Source organism: Podarcis erhardii, assembly GCF_964252035.2.
Source record: "Podarcis erhardii genome assembly, chromosome: 10".
NCBI lineage: Eukaryota > Metazoa > Chordata > Lepidosauria > Squamata > Lacertidae > Podarcis > Podarcis erhardii.
The window spans coordinates 75715000-75733645 of record NC_138500.1 but is presented as its reverse complement, the minus strand read 5'-3'; the positions used below and the strand labels follow the sequence as shown (position 1 = coordinate 75733645).

Here is an 18646-nt window from a genome sequence, read left to right as displayed (position 1 = left end):
GAAGTCGGCTTTCTTAAAGTCAAGAAATTGAGTCCTAGTATGCTTGGCTGCTCCTTTCCGCTGTATAGTAAACTTCAGAAGAGCATGATCACTCGCGCCTAATGATCCTTCCACTTCTACCCCACTAACCAGGTCATCAACATTGGTTAGGACCAGATCTAAAATGGCTGTTCCTCTTGTTGCTTCTCCCACTTTCTGGACAATGAAGTTGTCTGCAAGGCCAGTGAGGAATCTGTTTGACCTTATGCTCTTGGCTGAGTTTGACATCCAGCAAATATCCGGGTAATTGAAGTCCCCCATTACTACTATCTCCCTTCCTTTTGCATGCTTGGCCATCTGTTCCAGGAAGGCATCATCTATGTCCTCCGTTTGGCTTGGGGATCTATAGTAAACTCCCACAATGAGGTCCCTGTTATTCTTCTCTCCCTTAATTTTGACCCAAATGCTCTCACTTTGGCTTTGAGGTTCTAAATCTTGGATCTCTTCACAGGTATACACATCCCTGACATATAACGCCACTCCTCCTCCTTTCTTGTCTGGTCTGTTTCTCTGAAATAGATTGTATCCCTCCATTATTACAATAGATAATAGGAGTTGGCAATGGCAACCCTTGAGATACCGTGATTATGATGCTCGTCCGGTCTGGCATCCCTGCCCACCCTTAAGAGAGTCTCTTCTCCAGAGAGCGGCTGGAAGTGGGAAGGCAGAAAAAGGCCCTCCTTTCCTCGAGGCCACTCTGCAGTTTCAATCTGAAATCTTTGGCGCATAGCTGTCAGCTTTTCCCTTTTCTTGTGAGGAATCCTATTTGGAATAAGGGAATTTCCCTTTAAAAGGGGGAAAGTTGACAGCTATGCTTAGGCGCTGTAGTGCTCCCAGAGCTCAGAAACTGCTCATGCTAATGAAACTCCCTGTTGCAAAATCCTCCTAGAACAATGGGAGTCTCGAACCCTGTGTGGGTGGGCAGGCGGCTCAGCCTGGTCCCACTTTGCTCCGGTGGGGGTGGGGTCACTCTGGCAGCGGTGCTGGCGAGGGCTGGGCTGAAGGTGTCCACAAGGGTCCTGGCTCTGGCACTACAGATATGGGAGGTTCTTCTGGGAGCTCCTGTTCCTCCATGGTCTCCTGGTTTCCAGCAGCAGACTCAGAGCCCTGTGCCTGGCCTGGCTCCTTGATGCTTGCTGGGCTCTGGAGTCGTGACTGCTCTTTCATTCTGCTTGCGCCACTGCCTTGCTCCCGTGACTGAGGGGGCCGGCACTGCGTGACATGCACCAATGACATCAGCACACTGCGTGATGTGCTGACGACGTCAGTCTTGCATATCATGCGACGTGCTAACGTGTTGCGTGCATGCAGCACAAGCTGCATGAGTAAGGTGAGCATGTCATGCATGGCCCCTGCAGGGGTTTTTTTTGGGGGGGGGCGTCCTGCTGCTTGAAAATTTTGTGGGCCCTCGGCCCCCTCCCCCCCGATGGCACCTATGGCCACAGGAGAACCTTTATTAAGTGCTCAGCAGTCAAAGGCTAGGTGGTTTAAAAGAAAACACAACAGTGGAGGGATTCATAACCTATAATCTGTTGAAAAGCTTCATCGGTGTTCTGGGCCAACACAGCTACCTTTATTTAGAGTGTACTTTTGTGTTTAAAAAGATGAACTTTCATACTGTAGAGGGCAGTGTTACACAACAACACAAGGGGGCCAATTATCTTTTTACTATATTAAAGGAGCTCTCTGTTCTAAGAGACAGATAAAAACACCACTGCACAGCCTGCTCCCACAAAAGCTGTGGTTACTGGCACACTAGCAATACAAACTGAAACGGAAGTTCTAGGGAGTATCTCACATCTTACAAAAAATGAATTCGGATCCTGCAGACTTCAAGCTCACACAGTACTTTTTCTTTTCTTTTTTAACATGGATGCAAACTTTAAGCTTGTTATGTGGGCAGGTTCTTTGTAAGTTCTTTGTTGTTGTTGTTTTGCTGCAGAATATTCCCTGTGACTCAGATCAAACTGAAGAACTGTCTTCACTATTTACTCTGTTGCTAACCCAAGCTCTGTTTTGAGAGACAACTGGCTGTTTCTCCTCCTCTAACAAACATTGTTCTTTTCCCTCTTAATCCTCTTAATCCCCTAGGTTAGTTTATTGTTGCAGAGCAAGAATAGTTCTTGCTTTCTTTGCATGGTGTGCTGGCAAAAGAAGTTCACAGGGTTACATCTCAAGTGGGGCTTGTTCCTCACAGCAGCGCACGACAGGCCAAGAAATCCTGCATGCCATTCCCATGCACCCCTCACAGACCCTCCAAGTGTCCCTGTTTTCCAGGGACAGTCCCAGATTTACAGAAGCTGTCCCAGGTTCTGATTTGATCCTGGAATGTCCCGCTTTTTCTTTGGACGTCCCTATTTTCATCAGCGAAATCTTGGAGCGTATGCCCTACCAGCCTCCCAAGATGGTTCCACCCCTTCAAACCCACCCCCCCCCCGGCATGGATTTCTACCTACTTCCTTCCTTTTTTATTTTTTTTAAATGATATTTTATTAAGTTTCAAAGAAAAAGGTTATATGAAGAGAAACACAAAATATATAAACATACAAAAAACATCAGAATACAATAAAACAAACAGTTAACACATGAGAAAAGAAAAAAAGGAAAAAATTAAAACACTATTTTTTTTCAAAAAATTAAAAAGGAAAACCCCTCTCTTTAATTTCTTACCATTCATAAGCCTATTTTCTTGACTTCCTCGCGCCCCCCTTTCTTGTATTCCAATTTATGATTAATCAGCAAATTCCTTCTTATTAATTTTATCCTTAATTATCTTTCTTCTCATATTGTTTGTTCCTAATTTTCATCTAATATCTATCCCTTCTTTCATATTTATATTTTACCTTTTTTTTTTACTAGAACCCATTCATTTCATTTCAATGTCATCAACATTCAGAAATTTTACAATATTTTTGTAAATAGGTTTTAAATTTCTTCCAGTCTTCTTCCAACAACTCTTCTCCCTGATCTCGTATTCTGCCCATCATTTCTGCCATTTCCATATAGTCCATTACTTGCATCTGCCATTCTTTCAAGGTAGGTAAGTCCTGTGTCTTCCAATGCTTTGCGATGAGTATTCTTGCTGCTGCTGTAGCGTACATAAAGAAAGTTCTATCCTTCTTTAACACCAATTGGCCGACCATGCCCAGGAGAAAGGCCTCTGGTTTCTTCAGAAAGGTATATTTAAATACCTTTTTCATTTCATTATAAATCATTTCCCAGAAAGCCTTGATCCTTGGGCACATCCACCAAAGGTGAAAGAATGTACCTTCAGTTTCTTTACATTTCCAACATTTATTATCGGGCAAATGATAGATTTTTGCAAGCTTGACTGGGGTCATGTACCACCTGTACATCATTTTCATAATATTCTCTCTTAAGTCATTACATGCCGTAAATTTAACCCCAGTGGTCCACAACTGTTCCCAGTCAGCAAATATAATATTATGTCCAACATCTTGTGCCCATTTTATCATAGCCGATTTTACCGTTTCATCCTCAGTATTCCATTTCAACAGCAAGTTATACATTCTTGATAGTATCTTAGCATTGGGTTCTAACAGTTCTGTTTCTAATTTTGATTTTTCCATCTGGAAGCCAATTTTTCTATCCGAATTATAGGCCTCTCTTACTTGGAAGTAGTGTAACCAATCCCGCACCTTATCTTTAAGTTTCTCATAGCTCTGCAATTTCAATTTATCCCCCTCCTGTTCCAAATTTTCCCAATATTTTGGCCAGTTAGTCTCCACATTAAGTTTTTTCAGAGCTTTTGCTTCCATAGGTGATAGCCACCTTGGGGTTTTGTTCTCCAAAAAGTCTTTATATTTAATCCAGACATTAAACAGTGCTTTTCTGACAATATGATTTCTGAAAGCCCTATGCACTTTTTCCTTTCCGTACCACAGATATGCATGCCACCCAAAAGCATTATCATAGCCTTCTAAATCTAAAATGTCTGTGTTCTCAAGAAGCAGCCATTCTTTCAACCAGCAAAAAGCTGCTGATTCATAGTACAACTTAAGGTCCGGCAGGGCAAACCCCCCTCTATCTTTTACATCCGTAAGTATCTTAAATTTTATTCTGGGTTTTTTGCCCTGCCAGACAAATCTAGAAATGTCCCTTTGCCACTTCTTGAAACAGTCCATCTTGTCTATGATTTGCAATGATTGAAACAAAAACAGCATTCTCGGCAATACATTCATCTTAATAACAGCAATTCGACCAAGTAGGAAAAGCTTCAAGTTTGACCATATTTCAAGATCCTTTTTCACTTCTGACCAACACTTCTCATAATTATCTTTAAATAAGTTAACATTCTTAGAAGTCATATTCACCCCTAGGTATTTTACTTTCTTTACTAGTGTTAAGTCTGTTTCCTTCTGAAACCTCTCTTTCTCAATCGGCGTTAAATTTTTCTCCAAAACCTTAGTTTTTGACTTGTTCAATTTAAAGCCTGCCATCTGACCAAATTCTTGGATTAGTTCCAGGGCCCTTTTAGTACTGGAAACTGGCTCCTGCAATGTCAATACTAGGTCATCTGCAAAAGCTTTAAGTTTATATTGTTTAACCTGATACCTACTTCCTTCCTTTTCCCCAGAAAACCCTTTGCCAAAACCCCAAACCTTCTTCCTGTCCCCTTGGTAACCTCTGTTTTACACAGACCTGGGGGGGTTCCTCTTGAGGTGAGGGTGTCTCTTGTGTCATAATGACTTACACTGAATTAGCCCTGCCATACCAGTTTGTACAGGCTACACCCAGGAGAACAGCTGCAGCCTGTCCCCCCCCCTCAATATAGCAAATATTAGCTGGATTCTGACATTGATTAATTTCTTGGGTTGGGGGGTTCCCTCTCCCCAAACTTGTAACAGTAAAATGTACATTTATAGCTTAGCCCACTTTTGCCTCTGGCATGTGGTCCCCCGGAAGACGGCCAGGAGGGAATGTGGCCTCTGGCTGGAAGAGACCTGGCCCCCGGTGGTGGGCGTTGCGAGCTGTTCAGGGGCTTGAGCTAAACTGGGTGAAGGTGCCTTACTCACTGGGGTGGTGCTGAAGGCTGCTGGCCTGCTCTCTGCTGTACTTCAGCATCACCTGTGCAGATACAGGAGGTAGGTACTGGCTCAGCAGGAGTTAGGTAACAAGGCAATGCTCTGATGGGGACCACGCTGCAGGGGGCGCCAAAATTAGTGTCATACAGGGCGCTGCTGAATTTTGAGAGCCCAAAGTCTACCACTGCTATCTTTCTGGCCTGGCTCCATAGTCTGAGTAACTTGATGCTCAGGTAAAGTCTGAACTTCTTTTGCACAGCCTAAACCCACTGGCTCCCCAGTCTGCTTGCTTGCCTGCCTGCATCTCTCCATATCATTGGCCAACTGCCCTCCTCCTTCTTCCAGTACTGACTGGACCTCCTGCCTTGTCTTCGCCTGCTCCATCTCCACCCCACCAGCCCTGGTGCACCATCCAGGCAGTTCCATCTCCCACAGCATTCTATAAGAAGCAGGAAGCAAGTACTGTACAACTCAGCACAATTGATGCAGTGGATCTAGTACACAGACTTGTTTCAGGATACCCAGAAGACCCTTAGAATGGTGCAGATTGTCTCTGGTCCTCATTCCTCACAATCCTCTCCATTCCTGTATCAATGGGCTCTAAATCACATCTGGTGATAATGGCTGAGGCCTGTGTGATTGGTTTGACCTTGGCTGCTGAAGTGACCCATTGTGACGTTGTTCTAGTGAAGCAGAATTTGTGCTCAATGACAGGTTCTTATTACATACAGGGATACATCACACATTTTAAAATCTACACACAAGCCAAATGTTTGTGTTTACGCAACCTGGACCCCTCCTGATTATCTACATGTATGATGAACACTTTTACAAGAGCAAGTATTATTCCCAGCAGGCTGCTGCTCCCGCCTCAGCAGTGCCTATGCTGGCTTGGTCATGTCCGCAGAATGGAAGATGGCAGGATCCCCAAGAACATGATCTACAGAGAGCTGGCTTCAGGCACCAGGCCCATCGGCAGACCAGCTCTGCATTGCAAAGAGACCTGCAAACATGGCATGCAGACAACCACAATACCCGTAGACTGACAGTCAGGTTTTGCATCCATAGCAGTGAGCAGAGGAGGACGAGCACAGGGAGGAGCCCCGAGAGAAGAAACGCCCTGGTGCATCTGCAGCAGCACGACTGGACACCTTCACCTGCCCCAGCTGCAACAAAACAGGTCTCTCCCATATCAGTCTCTACAGCCACAGAAGACGCTGTCACCTGACAGTTTGACTTCACCCCCAAAGGCACACTCCTCCGCTGTCTCCCAAGACAGACAGAGGCCATTGCCATATACTCTAATCTGTCACAACCAGTTAAGTTCAATGGGAATGCCACACTATTCTGTGGAGAGACGTAGCTGTTACAACCACCAGCTTGACCCAATATTAGCAAAGCAAGCAGCATCCTGCATTTGGCAAGTGAGGACAAGTCTGCCTGCTAAGCTGTCTGTCATTTGCAATTGTGTTATGAAGCACAAAAGGTTGTGCTGATGTAACTGACTCCTTGGTGGATAGCATGCTTTTAAAAGGATGTGTCATTCTGCCAAATTCTGCATGACATAGCAGCCTTGGACATGCCACTACAAAGTCACTGGGGATGCTGGCTGATGCTGAAGGAATCCATGGAGCAACCTTCTACCGAGGCAGCAAACGAAGAGAGCCCATACTTCAGGAGGGGGGAACAACTCTGGTCTGGCATGCTGGATCAAAAAGTGCCCACCACTTATGGACCACTCCTTATAGACTGTCGTGCACACCCACTCGTTAATCACCTGGTGATTGCTGGAAAGCTGCAGAGCTCGCATTCAAATAGTGCTGAATGCAATCCCCATCATAAAGGAGCTAATGGGAGTGTAGTCATAGCCTGGTGCTCCTGATTGTTCATTTTGAAGTGGTTTTGTTTAAATTAAGCATTGAATGCAAGCCCCATAGCAAGGATTCAGACATCTTATCAAATCCAGCTTCCTGAGATTCTTCAACTGGAGATGCCAGGATTGAGTTGGGGGCCTTAAACTCAAAGGGCTTTATTTAAAAATATTTATTTCCTACTCCCCCCCCCTAAGGAGATCTGAGCAGTGTGCAATAAAAACAGTAACCCCCCCCCAACCTCCCCATGACAATATAAAACAATAGATGGCACAGCAGCCAAAATATTTCAGTCTACCTGGATTTTCATGGCATGGACCCTGAGAAAGAAATGGAACATTATTTCACAATTCTTCCCAGCCTTGATGTGGTCAGTGCAGCCTTGGTAGGCTTAGGGCTGATTCACACATGCACGTTCATCATTTGAGGACATCTTGCTCAGTGACCTAGGAGGCTACTTTATACCTGGTCAGACTATTTGTTCCTCTAGTATTGTCTATTCTGACTGGCAATAGCTCTCCAGGGTCACAGTCAAGAGTTTTCAAATAATTAAACACATCCCTTTAAAAGCAGTGGTGCCACAAAATGACAGGACTTTGCTGCCAGGGCAGGGATTAGCCTTGGTGCTTTTGCCAAATTTCTTTTTAAAGGACACCCATACAATTAAGGAGCACGAAGTCTCAACTGGTAAATAAATGAAAACAAAAGAGCAAAACAGGCAATTGCTTGTTGCAGGATACTTGCTCCAGGTCTCTGCATTGCCACGGGCATCGCGGAGTCTGCCTCGCGCCAAGCCGAAGCAGCATTCTGGATCTTCACAAGAGAACTGCTGCAAGGAGGAAAGATGGATGGATCCTTTGTAACAAAGTAGTAGGTTCTGCATAAATGAGGAAGCCCTCCCCAAAATAACATGGGAAGGGGAAGCCCGCGCCTTTCTTTTCCCCCTGCCCTCGCCGCCGGTGCCCCATAGGACTGATCTCACTGCCCCGCGGACGGGAAGGGGCGGCCAGGCCCCCGCCCTCGGCTCCCTCCGGCGGGGGCGCCCCGTCGCGCCTCTGCAAAAAGGCCCCGGGACCACAGCCCCCCCCCCGCCCGCTTAGATGGGCTTAAATTAACTAACTGCCTGCCTGCAAACCTTATTGGTAAATTTGCTCTAAACCCTGGAAGTCGTTCTTAATTTTAAAATGTGGAGTTTGCTGTGATTCCTGGGAGATAAAGTAAACAGGTGCTGTCAGTGTGACATTTGAGTATAAAAAGGAATTACCATTGAAAACCCAGTATGACAGATCAGACTCTGGGGTGAAACGTGCACGTCCCATGACTGAGCCAAGGTAAATGCTGCTTTATTCCGAATCCCAGATGTACAGACGGAGGGGAAGATTCTTCCTCCCAGCTCAAAGGCACGCCACATATTTCTGATGGAGAGCTAAGCACTGGTTAACCAACCTTGCTTGAAACTCCTCCATTTTTAGCAAAGTAGCAGGTTCCGAAATGTTGGCCAGGAAGGGGCTTGGGATACTGGTGAAAGAGGCCGAGCAGCCCCTGGAGGGTCAGGGAGGGAGCCAGGTTAGACTTGGGGGGTCATGTGTGGAAGCCGGCAGCCAAACGTGCGAGGTCTTTGCTGGGATTTAGGCTTCAATCCTATATTTACCTGGGAGAAAGTCCTGCTGAACTTTATTGGGCTTACTACTCATGAAAAACGACGGCTTTCTTGCAGGCATCTCAGCTCCCCATACGACTTACCTGCCAGAAAGGCAGAGGGCACATTCCCATCACCCCCCCCCCATTCTTTTCATGGGTCCTACACGTTTCCACCCCTTTTGTGTATGTTGGTGTACACACCAGGGAGGTGTTGACCACAATGATGTTTTTTCACACCTTTGTTAGAGACAAACAGCTTAGGGATACAGATTGATGTGAAGCTGGTTTGAGAAGCAACTCATCCAACAGTAATATCTTATAACAAGGTGTGTATGTATTTTGGATAACGGTCATGTGAACACAAAAACTCAACAGTGTACATTAACATTACAGTGTACATTAACCAGGAATGTGAACACAGCCATATAGGAGCTGGACAAAATGAATAATTTGTTCTTAGGGTATTATAGCATCCTAAAGGAAAACAACAACATTAATAGCCTATAGAAATTATTAATCCGAATAATAAATTCTTAGCTAGGATGGGGATAATGATACTTGGAAGTCAGGGTGAGAATTGTGCTGAAGAAAAAAGACAAGTGCAGGGAGTTCTATTCAGAGTAGGCTCATTTCAGTTAATGCGGCACAACGGGTCGCTGTGTCTGGCCGTTAAGCAGGCTGGTGGTTGGAGCCCACCCAGGGATGGCTGTGGGCAGAATTCCTGCATTGCGCGGGGTTGGGCTGGATGACCCTCGAGGTCCCTCCATTCTGCGATGAACATTCGGCTTCTTCCTTCAGTGGGTCCTCAGTTGCAGACCACCCGCACTCATCTGTCCCGGGTCAATACTGCATTGCAGGAAATGGGGAGCTCTTTCAAGTTTTCTAACTGCCTCGATTCGGCAATGGCCATGAAACACCTCCTTGCTCTCTCTCTCCTTCCGGACGGAGAAAAAGGCTGCAGCTGAAAGCGAAAAGGCGGCGTCCCTCTTTGCACGGCGGACGCTCCTCGGCGAAGCCCCGGCTCGGCTCCGCATCTGCCCCGCGGGCGGAGAGAGGCCGGAGCCGGGGGGCGCGGGGCGGCGGCGGCGGCGCCCAGGGTTCGCGTCCGGGGAGGCCGGGCGCCCGCGGCTCCGGCTGGGGTGGCCAGGCAGGGCTGCGCGGGCCGCTCCGCGTCGGGCGCGGGGAGCAAGCAAGGGGAGCCCAGAAAGGGGCGCGCAGGTCACCGGCGGGCCGCCCTGTCTCTACATATATAGATATAGATATATATACACTCTCTATAGGATCCTTTTGCTGCAATGCGAATTTGTCTCGAGTCCTCGGGAAGGGCAGCCTGGCGGCGGCGGCGGGGGGCGGCGGCTTGGCTGGCTGGCTGGCTGGCTGGCTTCCCCGCCCGGCCATTTCCATAACAACCAAGCGCAGCCCCAAGTGCCGCCCAGACGCCGCGCCGGAGGCGAGCCGAGTCCGCGCTGCGCTGCGCTGCCAAGTTCCTTCGGGGCTGCGAGGGCGGGCGGGCCGGTAGAGGCCGCGGCGAAGGCGGAGCTGGGGAGGCGGGAGCTGGCCTGGGGCGGCTCGGCCGGCCCCTGAGCGCGCTGCTCGGCTCGCTTTCGGGTCGGGCGGCGGGAGGCAGAGCGGAAAGGCGGCGCGGAGGAGCAGCGGCAGCAGCGGCAGCGGCGGCAGCGGCGAGCCGAGCGGAGGAGCCGCCGAAGAGAAAGGCAAAGGCGGCCGGGCTGCCGCCCAGCCATGGCCCGCGAGACGGGCGAGGACGGCTCCTCGTGGAAGAAGCAAGCCGACGACATCAGCAAGATCTTCGAGTTCAAGGAGACCCTGGGCACGTAAGTGGCGGCGCCCGGCAGCGTCCGGGCTGGGCCCCGGGGGTCGGGCAGATGCGCAGCTCCCCGCCTTGGGACCAGAGCAGGAGAGCGCTCCCTTCTCCCCCCTCGGGGCAGAGAATGCCCGCTTTGCCTGGGACCCCCGTCCCCGTCCCCGGGGCCCCTCGGGGCCGCGCCGGCCGGCAGAGCTGGCTCCCGCCGGCCCGGTGCCGGGGCTCAGCGGAGAGAGCCAGGAGACGGGGGCTGCTGGGCAGGGGATGGGCATGCGGACAGGGCCCAGGTGCTGCGGCATTGGGGGGCCGGGCTGGCATGCGCGTGTTTCCGTTTCCAGAGGGCGCCGTGGACATAATTTGACACTTGGGCAGATCCCGTGTTGGCATGTCCGTGCCTCCTTGGAGGCTGCTGCATTATAGCCGTGCGAGAGGGAACTTGGGCCGGGCAGATCTCCCTGGGGAACATAGTTCAGCCAGAGGGTATGAAGCAATGCAGTGCAGTATTTTAATGTTCACATTTGCAAATGCCAGTATATGAGAAGGCAGGTGTGCTGGTGAAAGTGTGCGCGCATGTGTACTCTGCTATTGAGATTTTTAAGGTCTTATGAATCCTTGAAAAGGCGCTGTTCAAATATGCCGTGCTTTTGCATTGCGTAGATCACAAGCTACTTTGAAACAGTGGCAATGATAACTGCCCTTTTCTTTTGGGGGCAAAATGCATGCTGTCATATAGGAATCAGGAGAGTCAGCTGTACATATTAATAGCAATGGAATTTAAAAGGACAGCGTAAATATGGTTTGACTTTTCTGCTTTCTTCTAAAGCTGACTGCAGAGTCTATTCATAGAAAGAAGAGCAGAATAATCAGAGTGGATTGGCTGTGGGGTTTTCCCAGTTCATTGGTGTAGCTTAACTGTTGTTGCTAGAGTATGCCTCCCCCCCTCTTTATTTATAGTGCTTGGATACACAGATCAGCAAAACAGATTTTAAATTTTTTTTTTTTTGTCTGAATCAACATACTCAAATAGTTTAAAGGAACAAGGTGTGATAGGAAAATAGTTTTGAGTTTAGCAGTTGCTTTTTAAATAAGATGTTCTAGGTGCAGATGGCTGTGTATTGTAGGAAAGGTCAATAGACGGACTGCTATGTAGTTGTTGATTTTAGATTTGTATACACATCTGGCTCTGCTGTAAGTGCAGCTGCATTTTTAATGCTATGCCTCTTTAGGATAGCTTAGGTGATAATTATTATGGCAGTATTAACTTGTACTACACTTGCTGCACCCTGCCCGTACAATAAAAACCTCACGCTAGCATTGTCATGACATTTATGTTTCGCTGTATTTCATGGGGGAAGTTTGTTGAAAATGTTACTATCCTGATTTTCTGAATGTGAGTGCAGCAATCGGACATTTAACATGGAGGTGGTTTATGCAGGTTGGTATTGATTAGGCATTCATAATAGGTAGCAAAACACATATTTCACTTTATGTGTGTGCTGCTCTATGGATATTAGCACTATATTTTGTCCCTGGGTGTTTGCTAATAACTTGTACTATCAAGACTTTGTATAATAGAAACAAGCCTTTTCTTGTCATGTAATAATTAATATTAGCTAAACTGTGTGGGAGAGCACAGAGTCATCATAAGAGACTCATTTAAGAAGCAGTATAGCGATGATAAAATTTTACCTCTATGCCTATTTAGAAATGCACTCTGCACGAGTTTGGATGCTTGAGATGGTGTAAAAGGTATTTGACTTTGGGGACAATTCCAGCGCTGCCACTGACTAGAATGCCTATCAGTAAATACTGCATAGTGGCGTCATCTTGCCCTGAAGGTGATGCATTGATTCAAATGGTTTCCTGTAGCTTGTGCCAAAGAAAATAATTATGTTTACTACTAGATCACTTGTGCCATTAACTTTTAATTGGTTAGTGTTGTAATTTATGATCTATGACCACAAAGCTATATTTATCTATATAGTTGTCAACTTGGAGGTTTTGTGGTTTTCTTTATTATAAAACACCTGGACTTAATTTTATGCATGAAAGTTAGGATCAGGAAAAGTTTGGTTAAGAATACAACAGGGTTGCCAACATTTTCGACAATTTCTATTTTAAGCCATTTCCTTATGCTCTGGGTTGTGTGCACTCGTAAAAAAACCCAAAACCAAATTCTGCTCAACACAATCTAACTGCTGTATCAAGGAAAACTGGATTCTGTGACTTGTATAACTTACGCAATTTAAACTTAATTTATTTTACATGGAATAATGGATTCTGCAATTCCTCCTATTTTGCCTGTTGCACTCTGACTTGGTTTGCCACAGGAAGGAATAAGGAGGTCTTCAGGGAACTGGAATCCTTCCCTGCCATTGGAAGACTTAATCATCCATCCATCTGGCTTATGAGATTTCACCACACTTTTCCTACATGCTTTCAAATATATGCTCACTACTATGAGGGTTAGAGACTGGTTTTTAAAATGAGAACTGTGACTCTCAGGTTAGATTCTGCACCTAACAAACCTTGTACCTTGGCTGTGCTCGTTGGAATTGTGACACATACACAGGACACCACATTACAATTAAGGCTGCAATCCTAAACTCTTACCTAGAAGTTGTTGTTGTTTAGTCATTTAGTCGTATCCAACTCTTCGTGACCCCATAGACCAGAGCACGCCAGGCACTCCTGTCTTCCACTGCCTCCCGCAGTTTGGTCAAACTCATATTAGTAGCTTCGAGAACACTGTCCAACCATCTCATCAGTGGGGTCACTCAGAGGAGAAGATGGTGAAATGCAAACAGGGGACACAGAAAGGGCTGAACTCCTCAATGCCTTCTTTGCCTCAGTTACAGATAGGTAGCCGTGTTGGTCTGCCATAGTCAAAACAAAACAAATTCCTTCCAGTAGCACCTTAAAGACCAACTAAGTCAGTTCTTGGTATGAGCTTTCGTGTGCATGCACTTCTGAAGAAGTGTGCATGCACACGAAAGCTCATACCAAGAACTGACTTAGTTGGTCTTTAAGGTGCTACTGGAAGGAATTTGTTTTGTTTTTTCTTTGCCTCAGTCTTCTCCGATAAAGAAAACAATGCCCGACCTGAAGAATTTGCAGCAAATGATTCAGCAGAGGAAACACAGCCCAGAATAACTAAGGAGATAGTACAAGAATACTTGGCTAGTTTAGATGTATTCAAGTCTCCAGGGCCAGATGAACTGCATCCAAGAGTATTAAAAGAACTGGCAGACGTGATCTCAGAACCACTGGCAGTCATCTTTGAGAATTCCTGGAGAACAGGCGAAGTCCCGGCAGACTGGAGGAGGGCAAATGTTGTCCCTATTTTCAAAAAGGGGGAAAGAGAGGACCCAAATAATTACCGCCCAGTCAGTCGGACATCAATACCAGGGAAGATTCTGGAGCAGATCATTAAGCAAACAGTCTGTGAGCACCTAGAAAGGAATACTGTGATCACCAATAGTCAGCATGGATTTCTGAAAAATAAGTCATGTCAGACTAACCTGATCTCGTTTTTTGACAGAATTACAAGCCTGGTAGATGAAGGGAATGCAGTGGATGTAGCCTACCTTGATTTCAGCAAGGCATTTGACAAGGTGCCCCATGATATTCTCGTATAGAAGCTGGTAAAATGCGGACTTGACTATGCTACCACTCAGTGGATTTGTAACTGGCTGACTGACCGAACCCAAAGGGTGCTCATCAATGGTTCCTCTTCAACCTGGAGAAGAGTGACTAGTGGGGTGCCACAGGGTTCTGTCTTGGGCCCGGTCTTATTCAACAGCTTTCTCAACGACTTGGATGATGGACTCAAGGGCATCCTGATCAAATTTGCAGATGACACCAAACTGGGAGGGGTGGCTAACACCCCAGAGGACAGGATCACACTTCAAAACGACCTTGACAGATTAGAGAACTGGGCCAAAACAAACAAGATGAATTTTAACAGGGAGAAATGTAAAGTATTGCACTTGGGCAAAAAAAATGAGAGGCACAAATACAAGATGGGTGACACCTGGCTTGAGAGCAGTACATGTGAAAAGGATCTAGGAGTCTTGGTTGACCACTAACTCGACATAAGCAACAGTGTGACGCGGCAGCTAAAAAAGCCAATTCAATTCTGGGCTGCATCAATAGGAGTATTGCATCTAGATCAAGGGAAGTAATAGTGCCACTGTATTCTGCTCTGGTCAGACCTCACCTGGAGTACTGTGTCCAGTTCTGGACACCACAGTTCAAGAAGGACACTGACAAACTGGAACGTGTCCAGAGGAGGGCAACCAAAATGGTCAAAGGCCTGGAAACGATGCCTTATGAAGAACGGCTAAGGGAGCTGGGCATGTTTAGCCTGGAGAAGAGGAGGTTAAGGGGTGATATGATAGCCATGTTCAAATATATAAAAGGATATTACATAGAGGAGGGAGAAAGGTTGTTTTCTGCTGCTCCAGAGAAGCGGACACGGAGCAATGGCTCCAAACTACAAGAAAGAAGATTCCACCTAAACATTAGGAAGAACTTCCTGACAGTAAGAGCTGTTCGACAGTGGAATTTGCTGCCAAGGAGGGTGGTGGAGTCTCCTTCTTTGGAGGTCTTTAAGCAGAGGCTTGACAACCATATGTCAGGAGTGCTCTGATGGTGTTTCCTGCTTGGCAGGGGGTTGGACTCGATGGCCCTTGTGGTCTCTTCCAACTCTATGATTCTATGATTCTTTGATTCTATGATTCTATGATCTCGTCCTCTGTCGTCCCCTTCTCCTTGTGCCCTCCATCTTTCCCAACATCAGGGTCTTTTCCAGGGAGTCGAGTCTTCTCATGAGGTGGCCAAAGTATTGGAGCCTCAGCTTCAGGATCTGTCCTTCCAGTGAGCACTCAGGGCTGATTTCCTTCAGAATGGATAGGTTTGATCTTCTTGCAGTCGATGGGACTCTCAAGAGTCTCCTCCAGCACCATAATTCAAAAGCATCAATTCTTCGGCGATCAGCCTTCCTTATGGTCCAGCTCTCACTTCCATACATCACCACTGGGAAAACCATAGCTTTAACTATACGGACCTTTGTTGGCAAGGTGACATCTCTACTTCTCAAGATGCTGTCTAGGCCTGTCATTGCCCTTCTCCCAAGAAGCAGGCGTCTTTTAATTTCGTGGCTGCTGTCACCATCTGCAGTGATCATGGAGCCCAAGAAAGTAAAATCTCTCACTGCCTCCATTTCTTCCCCTTCTATTTTCCAGGAGGTGATGGGACCAGTGGCCATGATCTTCGTTTTTTTGATGTTGAGCTTCAAACCATATTTTGCGCTCTCCTCTTTTACCCTCTTTAAAAGGTTCTTTAATTCCTCCTCACTTTCTGCCATCAAGGTTGTGTCATCTGCATATCTGAGGTTGTTGATATTTCTTCCGGCAATCTTAATTCCGGCTTGGAATTCATCCAGCCCAGCCCTGCACAGCATAGTTGATAGCTTCTCTGAGTTATTCAAGACCCTTCGCCACGGCAAGGCAGTGATCCATGAAGGGGCTTACCTAGAAGTAAGCCCCATTTAATTCTGTGGGATTTACTTCTGAGTAGACATGGTTGGGATTGCACTGTAAGATAGCAATCTCATGCATATTCAGCCCGCATGTGCTTGTGAATAAATATTCGTAGCTCTAAAAGCCTGGCTTAGCATTATGGTCCAAACCAGAGGTTGTGGTTTGTTTCACGCCAGACAAACCATGATGATAAGTCAAGGTTTGTTCTTGGCTTGTTAGTAACAGTTTGTTTGAACAAAGCAAACCATGATCCCTTGGTTGGTTGTAATACTAACCTAGGATTTTGGCTAATTTCCTTTGCATGCTAGCAGAGAGCAGCCAAACTGTCCAGACAGGTAGGTGCACGGTAAATCATTAATGATAGCATACCATGGCATGAGAAGCGAGCCATTGTCTACCTTTCCCATCTTTATTAATTTTCCAAAATGCTTATGGAATGGGTCAAGTCTGTGTTATTTTGTTCATGTAGTCCTGAGTCATAAGCAGTGTAAAGCTGGATTGATTTACAGTCAGTTGGAATGGTTTCTTCATTCTTATGCAGTCATATAAGCTACATGGAAAATATTGAATTCCTTGGAGCAGAGGCGGAGGAAGCCACTCGGGCATCTAGGGTGGGACGCCATAGGGATGGGGCGAGCCTCCCATACGCAGAGCCTCTGGAGTCTGCCTGCCTCCTCCCACTCAGCCGCCCTACAGCTGGGGGGGAGGCAGTGGGCAGACAGTTTGGGCAGCACAGAGCCACCCAAGCCACCGTGTCTCCCAGGAAAGACATTGCAGGCCCCATAGTAAGTGCCGCCTGGCATTTTGTCACACCCACAGTGGTGACACCCAGGGCGGACCGCCCCCACCGCCCCCCTTCCTCCACCCCTGCCTTGGAGACCTGAACACTTACGTTCTGCTTCCAATTCTCCTGGCTCATATAGAGGAGATAGATAGACTTTTAAGTGAAAAATAACATGTGTAAGGCCTAGGAGAATGGTTTGATTGAACGCTTTTCAACTGGTGGTACTCGTAAAACCTGACATACTTTGAAGTACCACTGGCTGAAAAGCACTGGTCACGGGAGCTGCTGTAGACATTGTGAGGAAAATGAGCCACGAATGAGTGAGTGAGGCTGAAATTTCATTGGCTTTTGCTGTTCTAAAAGGGCCCTTAGGTTACCAAGACATGCATTTGTGCACAGTGTGTAGCTTGGGCCTGAATGAGAGTATGTGTGTACCAGAAGCAGCAAAGGTTGCCTGCTGTTTTTCCCCACGCAACCACTTGAAGCTGGATCTTTTACATCAGGGATGGGGAACCTGTTGTTAAAATACAGCTACAATAATCCCTGACTATTGGCCATGCTGGCTGGAGTAAAACATCTGGAGGGCTACAAGTCTTTCAGTTCTGATGTCTATTTTTGCTTAGAAAAGTAAGTGCTATTTAATTCAGAGGTTTAGTCCCAAATAAATATGCACAGGATTGCAGCCTTGTTGCATACACTTACTTAGGAGTAGGTTCTAGTGAACTTTCAGCCTAATCTTATGCAGAGCTGCACATGCCTAAGCCCACTGATGTAAAAATTCACAAAACAAGTTCCACTACCAAAAAACCTCTATTTATCATATATTCTGTCATCGTAGCCAATACCAGTACTGATTTCTGACTGCTTATAGCTTCTGATAGGAGAATGCCAAACTGAAATAATTATATATTCTAATCTTGTTTCTGCTGCACCTTTTAAAAGGCTTTGAGCATGTATGTTTTATAGTAGCTACTTTTATAGAATTTACGAATAGCTAAAAGCTTTGTCCATTGTTCCTTAGTCATGTCTATGAGGCAACTAGAAATTATTATTATTTTTTTATAATAATTTTTATTAAATTTTTAAACAATAAACAACAACATACATAAAAACATGTTCTTTTTCATTAACCACATTTCATTCTCATCTTTGGACTTCCTCACATCTCTTGTTCCTGCACTCTAAACACATAAATTTTTCTAGCAAATTATTTACTTAGTTCAATTTATATTATATAATTGTCCAATATTGAATCTCAAATTTTAGAGTTTAAATAACTCTTATTCTTTAAAAATTAATTCTAGGATATTTTTTATCCAAAATTTGTCTTATCTTTCAATTACATTTAAATTTATATTCCTTGTTACTGATTTATTGGAGCCATATTGTTACGGATCTTACATCTTTCTTAACATTCGTACAATTTACAGTATTTTTGTAAATAGTCCTTAAATTTCTTCCACTCCTCCTCCACCAGTTCCTCTCCGAGGTCTCGGATTCTGCCCGTCATTTCTGCCAGTTCCATATAGTCCATCAGTTGCATCTGCCATTCTTCCAGTGTGGGCAAATCTTGGGTTTTCCAGCCTTTAGCGATGAGTATCCTTGCTGCTGTTGTGGCATACATAAAAAAAGTTCGGTCCTTGTTTTGCACACTCTGGCCGACAATGCCCAAAAGGAAGGCCTCTGGTTTCTTAGGGAAGGTATACTTAAATACCTTTTTCAGCTCATTATATATCATTTCCCAGAAGGTCTTCACTCTAGGACAGGACCACCAGAGGTGAAAGAATGTTCCTTCAGCTTCTTTACACTTCCAACATTTGTTATCAGACAAATGGTATATCTTTGCAAGCTTGACTGGGGTCATGTACTACCTGTATATCATTTTCATAATATTTTCTTTC

The 18646-nt window shown here is 45.9% G+C and overlaps 1 protein-coding gene and 1 long non-coding RNA gene across 2 annotated transcripts in view; one reads left to right on the top strand and one right to left on the bottom strand.

The window, feature by feature from the left end:
* LOC309351517 overlaps window positions 1–18646 on the bottom strand; it is a 183330-nt gene that overhangs the window by 130454 nt on the left and 34230 nt on the right. The window lies entirely within an intron of this gene.
* CAMK1D (calcium/calmodulin dependent protein kinase ID) overlaps window positions 10297–18646 on the top strand; it is a 217330-nt gene continuing 208980 nt past the window's right edge. Inside the window, exon 1 of the mRNA XM_081879198.1 lies at window positions 10297–10428. Within this exon, the coding sequence (XP_081735324.1) occupies window positions 10337–10428 (92 nt within the window). The 5' untranslated portion in view covers window positions 10297–10336. The remainder of the gene's footprint in view (window positions 10429–18646) is intronic.